Source organism: Vicugna pacos, chromosome 17 (assembly GCF_048564905.1).
Source record: "Vicugna pacos chromosome 17, VicPac4, whole genome shotgun sequence".
In the NCBI taxonomy this organism is placed as follows: Eukaryota; Metazoa; Chordata; class Mammalia; order Artiodactyla; family Camelidae; genus Vicugna; species Vicugna pacos.
The window spans coordinates 14701702-14714961 of NC_133003.1; the positions used below are offsets into that span (position 1 = coordinate 14701702).

The 13260-nt window shown below is 47.9% G+C and overlaps 1 protein-coding gene across 4 annotated transcripts in view; it reads left to right on the forward strand.

The window, feature by feature from the left end:
* The window catches only part of TTC21A (tetratricopeptide repeat domain 21A), a 31594-nt gene that overhangs the window by 5367 nt on the left and 12967 nt on the right, over positions 1 to 13260 (forward strand). For all 4 annotated transcript variants that reach the window (XM_015236304.3, XM_072941029.1, XM_072941028.1 and 1 more), the window contains exons 6-12: positions 1412 to 1569; positions 5373 to 5457; positions 7177 to 7275; positions 8248 to 8440; positions 11883 to 11980; positions 12144 to 12344; positions 12999 to 13128. In XM_015236304.3, the coding sequence (XP_015091790.1) occupies positions 1412 to 1569; positions 5373 to 5457; positions 7177 to 7275; positions 8248 to 8440; positions 11883 to 11980; positions 12144 to 12344; positions 12999 to 13128 (964 nt within the window). The remainder of the gene's footprint in view (positions 1 to 1411; positions 1570 to 5372; positions 5458 to 7176; positions 7276 to 8247; positions 8441 to 11882; positions 11981 to 12143; positions 12345 to 12998; positions 13129 to 13260) is intronic.

The following is a 13260-nucleotide window of genomic DNA, read 5'->3' on the forward strand; positions in this document are numbered from 1 at the left end:
TAAAATTAGTTCCTTTTTTCTGATATGACCCTCACTGAATCAATCTAGAGAGAAAAACCATCCACTAATTCACTTCTGTTTGTATATACCTTAATAATATATACCCTAATAACCCATGTTAATATTGGAGGGCACTGTCTCGGAGTCTTTCTTCTCCGCATTGGTTCAGGGTGTGCTTAGGTGGTTTTCTGGGAAGCAGAGGCTGTGAGGTTATCTTGCAGGAGGCTTAGCAGGTTGTGCTCTTGGGACCAACACCTGTGGGGAAAGGGAAAGGAGTAGGACTGGGTGGAGGGAGAGTCTGGGCAGTGAAGCAGTCCCAGCAGAGGCTGCAGCCAGCTCTGCTTGGAATTGTGGTGCTGGGATGGCCCTTCACTGACGCCCTCACAGGCAAGATGCTGGCTGTGGGTGCCCTGGGGGAGGGGTGTGACTTGGTACCAGGCAGCTCCCTTTAGCCACGCGTGATCCCAGAAACTGCCAACTCCCCTGGCCAGAAAGAGCTCACACACAGCCCCACTGTGAATGGGAGATAGTGTGGTTATTTTATCTAGTTGTAATCACGGGGGTGTCCTACAGTTTAGTTCTTTCTCTTCGTGTCAGGTGCTGTCATAAGCACATGCCATTCTGAACTTTCTATATGAAGCCAGTCTCCTGCTGTGAGGGCCTCATGTCACTTGCCAGCCTAACCGCCTGCCCTTTAGATATTGAAATTGTTTTCAGTCCCACACGTAGAAAGTGCTACAGTAAACACCTCTGTGCATAAATCTTTATTGAGAAGAATCTTACTCTGGTTTTTAATGTCTCTTAATGGAAGTTGACTGTAAGGCTTAAACCATCCTTTCGGAGTCCAGTTTCAAGCCTTTTGGGAACACTGTCCTCTGCCCCTCAGGCATCTGTGTCATGACTCACCCAGGAGAGCCTGCTGGCTGGCTGCCTGCAAGGGCCATGACCGCAGCCGGGTGGGCCTTGACGGGGTTGGGGGGAAGCACTGCAGCTTTGCTATGGCGGGGAGGGGGTTACCTGCAAACCCTAACTGACTGGGTTGCTGCGCTGGCCTCAATGAGCAGTGTTCAGTGAACTTCAGGAAGGCAAATGGGATGAGGGTCTCGTTGTGGACTTGGAAATTTCCCAGCAACCCCAGCTTCCCCGCCAGAGGTGGCTCTCCCTGCTCCCCATCCCCCCGATAGCCTTGCTCTATCCTAGGTGGGCTTGGGGCTCAGCTGTCTGCTGGAGCCCCTGCCTTGCCTGTCCAGGAACCCAAGACCTCCGTGGACCCTGGTTTGTCACCCTGAGTGACGACTTCCTGCCCGTGTGTCAGGCCCTGCTCCTGTCCTGGTGGGAACACTGACACCGCCCACCCAACCCCCAATCCTTCGTGGGCACTGACAGGGCTCTTCTTGTTGGCTTTTGACAGGCAACTTACTTCATGATGCTGCAGAATTACTCAGGGGCCCTGGAGGTGGTGAACCAGATCACTGTCATCTCGGGGAGCTTCCTGCCCGCCTTGGTCCTAAAGATGCGGCTGTTCTTGGCTCGGCAGGACTGGGACCAGACGGTAGAAATGGGACACAGGTGAGGGACGGGGCCCACCTGCTGCTTCCTTCCTTTGCCAGCCTAGAGGGCTAATAGGTTCCCATCTTACCAGGTGAGGGATGGGAGATACTGTGCAATTGATGGAACGAGACATAAAAGTCAGTGTTGTCACCAGAGGAGTTAGGAATAGTGATATGATCATACTGGGAGGGACAGGAGAGGAAGGATGGATGTGAACGAGAACTCGTTGTAGCAGGAAGCCAGCAGCAGAGGCCTGCGATGGCAGAGTCAAGAAATAGGGGTATCAAATAAACAAATAAATATTTAGCATAAAATAAAATCAGGATCAATAAATATGAAAAAAAAAGAAATAGGCATATTGAGAGATATAAGCATAGTGTTTAAGAGAGAGATGGAGGGAACTACCAAAGGAATGCAAAGCAACAACAGTTACAGGCTGGAAAGCAGTTGTCTTTGAGGAGTACTGGGGAAGGGAGAGTAAAGGGAGAAAAGGATTATTGTATTATTTAATTTTTAAACGTATGGGTGTCAATCAAAAAATGGGCAGAAGACCTGAATAAACATTCCTCTGAAGACATACAGATGGCCAACAGACACGTGAAAAGATGTTCAGCATCACTAATTACTACAGAAATGCAAATCAAAATTACAATGATGTATCATCTCACACCAGTCAGAATGGCCATCATTCCAAAGTCCACAAATGATAAATGCTGGAGAGGCTGTGGAGAAAAGGGAACCCTCCCACACTGTTGGTAGGAATGTAAATTGGTGCAGCTACTATGCAAAACAGTATGGAAGTTCCTTAAAAAACTAAAAATAGAGTTACCATATGGCCTAGCAATCCCACTCCTGGGCATATATCCAGAGAAAACCCTAATTTGAAAAGATACATGCACCCCAGTGTTCATAGCAACACTATTTACAATAGCTAAGATATGAAAGCAACCTAAATGTCCATCAACAGATGACTGGATGAAGATGTGATGTATATATACACAATGGAATATTACTCAGCCACAAAGAAGAATGAAATGGACAGGGGGCAGTTATAACTCAGTGATAGAGTGCATGTTTAGCATGCACAAGGTGCTGCTAAAAAAGCACCAGTACCTCCATTAAAAAAAAAAAAAGAATGAAATACTGCCATGGGCAGCAACATGGAAGGACCTAGAGATTACCATACTAAGTGAACTAAGACAGAGAAAGAAAAATATTGTATGATATCACTTATATGTGGAATCTAAAAAATGATGCAAATGAACTTATTTATAAAACAGAAATAAATTCACAGAAAACAAATTTATAGTTACCAAAGGGAAAATGGGGTTGGGGATAAATTAGGAGTTTGGGATTAACAGATACAAACTACTACATATAAAACAGATAAACAACAGGGTCCTACTGTATGTAGCACAGGGAACTATATTCAGTATCTCGTAGTAAACTATAATGGAAAAGATTCTGAAATATATAGGTATAACTGAATCACTTTGCTGTACACCTGAATCTAACACAACATTGTAAATCAACTATACTTCAATTTAAGAAATAAATATATACACACATAAATATATAAATAAAACACAGTTAAAAAAACTATGGGTGTGATGGACTACAAACTTCAGGGGACAAAAGTCATCACTGGCCGAGAGAAGACTTTAGTAGCAGGCTGGGTGCGTCAGGAAGACAGCAGAGGGTTCAGGAGAACTGGGGCTTTTGGAAGCCAGACACCAAGTAGAGGGTGATCTTGAAGCATTTTGGTTGTGAATAGAGATGAAGATGGCTTTGGAGGAGGGATGTGTGATGGAGGGTTTTTTGAAAATGGAATTTTCTGGATAACTAAAGCTTATCTCTTTAAAGCTTTAACTATTTTTTATCCCAGTAACCCTCAAATGTATACTACTGATTTTCTTCTTAAAAAGAGTCAATGGACTATGTTTCTTCTTCTGAGTGACGACAAGTCGCCACTACAAATTGTTACTAAATGGTGTGGGAAAATACCGAAACACAAACAAACGTCTTCCTTCGGTGCGGAGGGGTGATAACTCCTCTGACGAGACCTGGAATCTGAGGGGTGCTGTAGGAGACTGGAAACGATTCCAGCCTGTGTCAGCCCTGGGCCGTCAGACTCCCTCCCTCACAGTTTACACCTTGGCAGGAGTTGGGTCAAGAGCTTGCCTTGGAGGCCCCGCCTGGGGCCCACAGGGTACCTGGAGGCACCTGGCTGAAGGCCATGCCCATCGGTGGGTGTGCTTGGCCTCCCTCTCCCAGGCCTTGCCGCCCCAACCTGCAGGGAGACGATGTTGTGCCAGCGAGTTGAGTTCAAGGCCCAACGGAGGCTTTCACAGCTCAGAGTTCCCCCTTTAACTTAAAATTGAACGTCCTTTAAATCTCTGCTCTCTATGTGTCTTTCTCTTTTCATCCTTAATACTGCTTATTTTTCCCTTCTCCCTTGTTTTTCTTCACCGGTACGGAAATCATTCGTCTCTTTTGTTAGTCTTGTTAAAGAACCAGCTTTCAGTTTTGTTGACGCTGTTATATCTTTGTTTTCTCATTTGTTTGTTTCTGTTCTTTATTATTTTCTGCCGACTACTTCCTGTGGAGTGACTCTGCTGTTATTTTCTGACTCTCGAGCTGGATGCCCACCCATCCATTCTCAGTCTTCTTTAGGAGATAAGCATTGAAGTCTGTGGATGTCCCTCGAGGTCCCATCTAATGGTACCTACACATTTGGATGTGTAGTGTCTTCAGTATCATTTGGCTCTAAGAATTTTCTAATATCCATTCTGATTCTGTTTTGCTCTATATGTCATTTTAAAGTGTTTTTTTTTTAATTTCCAAAGTATGAGATTCACAGTGCCTTCAAAATTATCATAAATGCTTAGAACTCTCTGAATGTTGACTGTGTCTAGTCATGTTGGAATTTTACACGTCAATTAGAGTAACCCTCTGTTAAGAAGAAGGGCTTTTCCCTGACCAGGCTGAAAAGTATGAGATTTCCTACAAAGATACAGAATATTGAAAACTCCATTGTATGATCAGAAGCTGCAGATTCACAATGACACATGATGGAAACTAAGGTTCCTTTTCCATCTTACAGCTTCAGACTGCCCACACTCCTCCCCTAAGCAGTGCTCTGGCCACCCCCCAGACCATGGTGTCATGGTCATGCCTGTGTTCATTGGGTTATAAATGGGCTACTGTCTCAAAGACACCCCAAAATACATGACTTAAATGGCAAGAGGTTATCCCTGTCTCAGGGAAAAGTTTGGGTGCTGGGCCAGGGCTGGGACAACAGCTGACCTCTGGAGGGTCCCAGACCCCTTCTGTCTCACACTCTCTTGTTCCTAGGATATTGCATGCCAGCCTGCAGGAAGGAGAGAAGAGAATAAATGGAAGCATAAAAGAGAATAAAGGGGGCACCACTGGACACACACTGGGCACTTTCACTTATATCCTATTGGCCAGAACTTAATCACATGATCACACCTACAAAGGGAAGCTGGGCAATGGAGTCTTTATTCTGGTAGCCATGTGTCCCACCAGTTTGGGGGTTCTATTAAAAGGAGAAGGGGAGAGCAGATATTAGAAGATAGTTAGAGGGGGAGGGGCAATACAGGTGTGGGAGGAGAAAAAGGAGGTATTATGGGATTATATGAAATCATGTGTGTGAAACTTGAAAACTGTAAAGCACTACAGAATTTAACAAATCTTTCATCCAGTTAAAACAAAAAGAAGACAATTAGAAGTTGCCACCACACCATCCTAGCCTTGCCTAGGAAAACCTTCAATTCATGTGGCTCCTCTCCCTGTTTCAGAATCCTAGAAAAGGATGAAAGCAATATTGATGCCTGCCAAATTCTAGCTCTGCATGAGCTTGCAAGAGAAGGAAACATCACCACGGTAAGTGCTTTCGAGACTCAGAAGTTGAGCCTGGGAACAAACACAGCCAAGGAGGAACCCCTCATAGCACCTCCATCCCCTTGGCCTTGGAGGGCTCTCCCTGGGTCTCAGCTCCCTCTCACTCCCCAACACTGCCAGCCAAGGAGGTCTCCTCTGTTTGGCCTTTGAGCCACACAGTTCCAAAGGCAGGTAGTGAGGCTGTGTGACCCCGGTTGGGCAGGTATCTTCACCTGGATGAGCCCAGATCTGCATTTGTAAAATGCAGATCATTCCACCCACTCTGTGAGGTTGTTATAAGGACTGAATGAGATGACAGGTGGGACAACTTGGAACAGTGCCCGCTACACTAAAATAATTGGCTCCATGTTAACTGATAGACGTCACAGTTCTGCTTCAGATTTCTGGAAATGACCTTTTTTTTTAAGGGAATGATTGGAGTTGCTCAGTTATTGACCAGGCAGTACCTGGCCCCAAACTTACTCCTAAGCCTTGTCGTTTTCCAAAGAAACCCCTAACAGCCCTCAGATGCAGTCAGCAACACCTAGAATTCTTAGTGAAAACCTCAATGCCCAGACAGGTTCTGATTTGCAAAAAGAGTTTGTGTTTTCAGCCAAAGCATTGCCTTCTGAATAAATACACCACCTCTGTGGAAAGTGTGAAAAATCAAGAGGCTCTTCGGGGGTCATGGTGGGAAGAGGAAGTTTCTGGTTCCTTCTGCCCAGCTCTGAGATTGTGGATTTTGCAGGGTGGGGTGAGGTGCAGGGCACTGTCTGTCTTTGGGAGGAACCCTCAAAAAGCCCTGACACTGTCTCTGGGGAGGAATAAGAGAACAGGCCTGTCCCCAGCTCCCTGAGATCCCAGAGCCCTGGGCAGGCCTTCCTAAGGCTTGGCCCAGGGGTTAGTCCCAAGGGCAGAGTTAGTAGTTAATGCCCCTCCTTCGTCCCCTGACCTCAATCCCTGGGCTCTGCTCCCCTTGCCCGGCCTTGCTGCTCAGTACTCAGCTTGCTGAGCGGAGAGGCTCCACCCGATCCAGGTCTTTCCTGTGACACTTCTTTGCATCTGGGAACTAAGAGCTCCCTACCCCAGCAGAGAGAGCAGGCAGGTGAGTCCACTGGAAAGAACACAGGCTTTGGACTCAAGTCAGCCACCTAGTTGGCTGGGTAACCTCAGGCGATTTACCTAACCTTTCTGACCCTTCATCTGCCGGACTGGAAAATGCGGGTTGTTACACTGACTTACAGGGTCCTTGGGAGGATTCGCCAGAATGACAGAGAGGCACCGATGTGGTGACTCACGTCAAAATGGAGCAGAGGTTTGGGGCCAGGGACCTGCCCTGACCATTGGCTCTGGGGGCCAGCCCAGGTGTTTTGCGGCCAGCTTGGTAGGCTGTGCTGTGGGCACAGTGACAGTTGGCTCCTGTCCCAGCTTGGTGTGTCCAAAAGGGCAACTGCTCTTCACGCATTCATGAACAGAGGGGCAGTGCCAGCTCTTGGGTGAATAACGTTCCTGAAAGCTCCACCTATGGGGCTCCAACGTCATCCTGAAGCCAGGCTCCACCCCCACCCCACCCGCCGAGGCCAGTTGAATCTGTATTTCTGGGGCTGGCATATGGGCCCAGGTGTTTTTAAAATCTCCCAGCTGGTGCTTGTGGGAAGCTAGGGTTAATAACCAATTCTATGGTACATACTGCCTTTGACATGGTCTGTTTTGTCCCTGCAGGCTGCCGAGCACGTTAGAAATCTGATTAAGGCACTGGAGACAAGAGAGCCCCAAAATCCAAGCCTCCATCTTAAAAAAATTCTCGTAGTGGGCAGAATGGTAAGAAGGTTCCTTCCTGGTTTCTGAACTAGTGCCTCCCGTTGAGTTCCTTGGGGGAGACCTGGGGGCTCCCACCCCTCATCAGAAGCTCCCTGAGGACCCTGCCCCTCCACTCTCTAGCTCAAACTTGGCCTCTGAGGCTGATGGCCCAGACCCCAGGGCCCCTGCTGGCCCCTGGTCAATAACTGTATCACGTGGACTCTGTATCCTGTGTCCACATGCCCCTCAGAGATGCTATGAACAGCCGGGAGATGAGGTCTAGAAGCCCCTTCAGAGTCGGAGGCGCCATGTTTGAGGAAAGAGGGCAGTGTCACAGCTGTGATCCAGCAAAGCCATGCCCGGCTCCAGCCTAGGGGTGCTGGGGCACCGGACTCCCATAGTCTCTCTGTGGAAGTGAGCTGGGAAGGCTGGCCTGCCTAGGCCTCTCAAACACCAGGCAAAGTGCAGACAGACCAGTCTGCCAAACCGTCTGTCTCTATCTGACCCTTCAGCCCCAGAGCAAGATTTACTAGAAGGAATTGCCGTAAGAACAAGGGCAGGTCTGGGAGTCGAAGCCACTGGGACATCACCTCTCCCTCCACATCTGTGTCTGATTCTCTCTGCCTCACTCTCCACACATGGCAGGGAATGTGGCTGCTTGAAGCCTTCAGGGCCACTCCCCACCAGTGGGACATGAAGAGCTTCTCGCACCCAGCTTCAGTTTGTGAAGAACCTCCTGGTGACTGGGACCAATGACTATGGCCAGACAAGGGATGGGCCCCTTGGAGGACCCCGTGGCTGGAGGCAGCTTCCACAGATGTGCCCAGTGGGGGATCTTGGGGAGCTAAACAGCTGCTCGGACCCAGCTGACCAAACTAGGGTACCTCTTGGGAAACCCCCCCAGGCCTCCCAAAGTGCCCCCCATTGGTGATGTGGCCTTGCTCAGACAGGCTGGACTGACTGGTTTCCCATTCCTGTGTCTGTCCTTTGCAGTGTGGGAGGCACCAGACGATTCTGCAGCTAGTGTGTAGCTTCATTGAGCGAAACTTCATGGCCACATCCTCCTATGCCCACGTGGCCACAGAGCTGGGCTATCTCCTCATCCTGCAGGACCAAGTGAGGGAGGCGGCTCTGTGGTACTCGGAGGCCATGAAACTGGACGTGAGCAGTGTGGCTGCCTTGACAGGTCTGTGCAGACTGGGCAGGGTAGGGGACAGGATCCAAGCAGGGTAGCCTCTATGGGTCCAGATGAGAGGCTGGAAAGCATTCTCCTATGAGAGTGTGTGAGTTTGGGGGCGCATTGTATGATGCGGTGTCTTTCCACAAATCTACAAGTAAAGACATAAGAAGCACAGGAATTCTTGAAAGTGCTCAAGGCCATTATGATCTACACCAGACCTCTAGTATCCACACTGTGAGCCCCCAGAAGACCGACGGCCTGCCCGTCATGCATGGTCAGCTCTGCCTCTTCTCAGGCCTCACAGGCCAATGTTGGAGATAGTCCTGCTCCCAGGGCACCCTCTCCCCAAAGCCTCTAGCCTCACCTCTGTAGAGTTTCCCTCTGCAGGCCTCTGAGCTGAAAGGCCACCAGAGTGAGTAGTTTTGAGAGTTTTACTTCCCTGTCTGTCCCAATGCTTCCCCCACCCACCCCTCACTTTATATAAATGTCAAATGAATTTTCCAGAGTCCAATTTTCATTTTTACACACAGCCCTCAAATCTGTGGTCTCTGGTAAATCCTGAACCAGCAGTATTTGATTTTCATGGAGGTAGCCTTATGATCAGTGCTCCAGGCAGGCCAGCTTCTTGACCTGGCTCTGAGGAGTTGGGTCTTTTTGGACAAGTGACTTCCCTCGATGCTCCAGGCTCCCCATCTGCGCAGCAGAGTGTTTGGTCTTGATTCCTGGTTCAGAACGTCAGGCTGACTCCTCAGTCATTGCCTTTTCCTCCCTCCCCAAATCCCACCAAAGTGATGGATGACATTTTAAAAAGTTAATGAGTCCCCGCTGCAGCCCCAGGAAGAGGACAAGGTACCTTCAGTGGACCAGAAACTTTGAAGAACTTTGCATTTCCTAAAGAGATAAAGCAGAATGCACCCAACACATGGAAAACCCAAGCAGGGCTAGAAACTTGTAAGCCAGCATGGGCAGAGCTGGGTCAGCTAAAGAAATGAGTAGATCAGCTTTCCCCCGAAGGGCTCCAGGAAAAACAAAAACTGGAAAACATAAGCTCAGGGTCCCCAGAGACTTGGAGCAGAACATGATGTGGGGCAGTTCGTGAGACAATGGGAGGGTTATCGGAGGTCAGAGGATGGGATCAAGGGGGCTCTTATGGGTGATGGGGCAGGAGGCAGCAGAACAGAGCCCCCGATGACGTTCCACCGCCATGAGGGACTTGAAGAACAAAAAGACACAGAGGCAAAATCCCCCGAAACACTCCTCCACCAGGCTGAGACCTTCGCCACTTCCTCATTCAAGGGAGAGCCCCAGCTGGCCAGCCAGGAGGGAAGTCCACTGGTCAGAACGTCTGCCTCACACACTCCAGCCCAGGCATGGAGGGGATCCGCGGCTCACCCATCTTATCTGGCCTGGCTGAGGAAACCAGTGACCTTAATTGTTTGGGAAATCTGGCCCGGTTGCTGATACTCATCACTCTAGTCTGTTTATAAATCTGCCGGCAGCTTGAGAGAGGGGCCAAGTGGAACATGCAAAGCAGTGGCCATCTGAGGAGCAAAGTTAAGGCCAGATACAGAAAAGGCCCCCCTCCCCTGAAAAACCTCCCGCACTGGCTGGCTCGAGAGGCTGTGATGTAAGTGTGGAAGGAACACGCTTCCTTGAAAATATACAGAGCACAAAAAAGAGTGGCTGGAGATTAAAAATGAGACTACAAAGTAAAAGATTCCATAGATGAGCCAAATAGTGGGACGGATACAATCGAAAACCAAGGTAGTGATTAGGAAGACAGGAATAAATCCATCAACATGGCCAAGGAATGTATCTTATAAAAGAACAGCCGAGGCAGAAGGGATTTGTCCTCCCCAACAGCAAAACATATCACAAGAGTAGTGAAGTCAGTTTGAGGTCAACGCTGGAATAAACAAATAGATAAATGGGACAGAAACAGGTCTTATGATAAAAATGACATTTCAAACCAATGGAGTTCCAACAATTCGTAGTCGGACACCTGGCTATCCTTCTGAAAAGCATGAAGGTAAATGCCCTTCTCACACCGTACTCAAAAATCAGTTCCAGATGAATTAGGTATTTAAACATAAACATGAAATTGGACTTGGCGTCCCTGGGGGATTCTAAGCCTGACCACAGACTCAGAAGCTGTAAAGGAAAATATTTTACTGATCTGACTATGTCAAATGTAAAACCAATGGATGGCAAAATACACTGTAAAAATAGTTAAAAAGTAAAAGAAGGTAAATGGCAAACTAATGGAAAGTGTTTGCAACAAAAGCTATATATAAAGAGAATATAAACATTTGTAAATATATAGAATACATTTATATATTTACATATAAAATATTAAATGTTTATTATATAATATACATATATATAAAGAAAATACATGTGTGTGTATGTGTGTATATATATGTATAGAGAAAGAGAGAAAGAAATCAGTCCAGAGAAAATCAGCCAAAGGCCAGGAACAGAACAGAAAAAAAGAGAACAGAATTAAAAAAAAAAGGCTGTGAACAGGAAATTCACAGGAGAAAAGAAAAGGCTGTTAAGTATATGAAAAGATGCTCATTCTCCCTAATAAATAAAAAGTAAAATGAATTAAAATGAGTTACTGCTCACTTTTTAGAGTGGTAAAGAGTAAAACATGTTTGTGAGGTTGTGGGAAAAGAAAGGACACTTTCAAATTCTCGGCAGTAAGATTAATTCAAATATCCTTGGAGAGCAAGCTGACCTCACGTAGCAACGTTTTAGATACGCGGGCCCTTTGACCCGCCTACTCTATTTCAGGAAGCAGAACATACAAAAATGCTGACCATGGCATTGCAAGACAAACCAAATATGAAATGAGGAGGCCTTCAAAAAGGCAATAGTTAAATAAAGGGTTACATCCACAGTGGACTATTAAATCATTAAAGAGCATGGGGTAGATTTATATGAATGGATGGGAAAATGTGGTAAACACTGATAACGTGAAATGCTTTGAAAGATGTTTGAAGGAATATATCTTCAAACTGTTAATAGTCGTTCTCTAGAGAGAGACACGGTTAAAGCCAGAGTGTGAGTTTGGGGTGTTTTTCTTGCCTTGTAATTTGAGTTCTTTTTTTTTTTCAATTGAAGTATAGTCAATTTACAATGTATTTCTGGTGTACAGTACAGTGATTCATATAATATATATACACACACACACACACATATATACACATACATATATGTGTGTGTGCCTTTTGATATTCTTTTTCACTACAAACCATTACAAGGTATTGAATATAGTTCCCTGTGCTATTTGAATTCTTTACCATAAGCATTTATTACTCTCTAACTTTATGAAGATGTTGGAAGTTCCCCTGCCGTCCACTGTCTCATCCCTGCCCCTTGGCCTGCTGGACTGCTGGCTCTGCTTCAGAGCTGGATGCTCATCCTTCTTCTGTCCCCTTCCCAGGGATCATCTGGAGCCAGATCTTAGAGGGCCACCTGGAGGAGGCCGAGCACCAGCTGGAATTCCTGAAGGAGGTGCAGCAGTCCCTTGGGAAGTCTGAGGTCAGAGCTCTCTGGGGGCCTGGGTTGCTCCAGGATCGTGTCGCCCTCCAACCCCAGCTTCCAGTAGAGCAGCCAAGACGGCCTAGGCGTCTCCCTCGCCCTGCGGGCCTGCGGACTCTGCCCAGCGGGCATGGCTTGCAAGAAAAGGGCCTGCCTCCCACAGGTGCTGGTTTTCCTCCAAGCCCTCCTGGCGTCCAGGAAGCACAAGGGGGAGCAGGAGACCACAGTGCTGCTGAAGGAGGCAGCTGAGCTGCACTTCTCCAACATGCAGGCCCTCCCCCTGGGCCCTGAGTACTTCGAAAGGCTCGACCCCTTCTTCCTGGTCTGCATCGCCAAGGAGTACTTGTTCTTCTGCCCCAAGCAGGTTAGAGGAAGGTACTTCTTCATGGGGAGGGGTCTGGAGGACAGGTCTGGACAGAGGCAGGACCTCACCTTGCCAGACACCTGGCTGCTCTGAGTGGCTGGGGAGCCCAGTGCTCTTCACACTCACAGGTGCAGCGCGCCAAGCTTCTGGGAAGTGGGGTGCGAGCCCTCCATCTCCCAGGTGATGCTGATGCTTCTGGTTCAGGGCCCGCCGTGAAGGAGCAGGGCACTGGCCCAGGCCCGTGCATTTATCCTAAAATAGACCTGGGCTCCCTTCTTCCCAGACGTCTTCTAAGAAATATATTGGTCTTTACTTGTTCTGCTTTCCCAGCCAGTTGAGATTCCTCGTGGGCAAGGGTCGTATCTTACAGGCCTTAATATCCCCCTAGTGCCTTATAATGAGTCTTTCCACAAATATTTATTGAATGTAGTACCACGTGCCAGACGCCATGCAGGTAGTGGGGACACAACAGTGAACAAAAGGAAGTCCTCATTCTCTGGAGCTTATGTTCTAGCATAATGTACGAGAGATGGTACAGAGTGGATGATGAATATGTGTGGAATAAAGTAAAATTCCTTTGCTGTTTTCTGAGTGCTCCAAGAGTCTCTCTTGGCATAGTGGAAACCATGCAGCCAGACCCCTGTGTTCCTACAGCCCCGGTCGCCAGGCCAGATTGTGTCTCCGCTTCTTAAACAAGTTGCTGCGATCCTGAATCCTGTAGTCAAGGCAGCACCAGCTCTGATCGACCCGCTGTATGTGATGGCCCAGGTCAAGTATCTCTCAGGTGAGCCTGTGGGTCCTCATGGCCAGTGGGGCCCCTGGGTTAGTGTCCACAGGCTCCCTGCCTGGGCTACTCCACACACACCCTCACCCTCACCATACCTGCCCACTCCTTCCAGCCTCCAATCCCAAGACT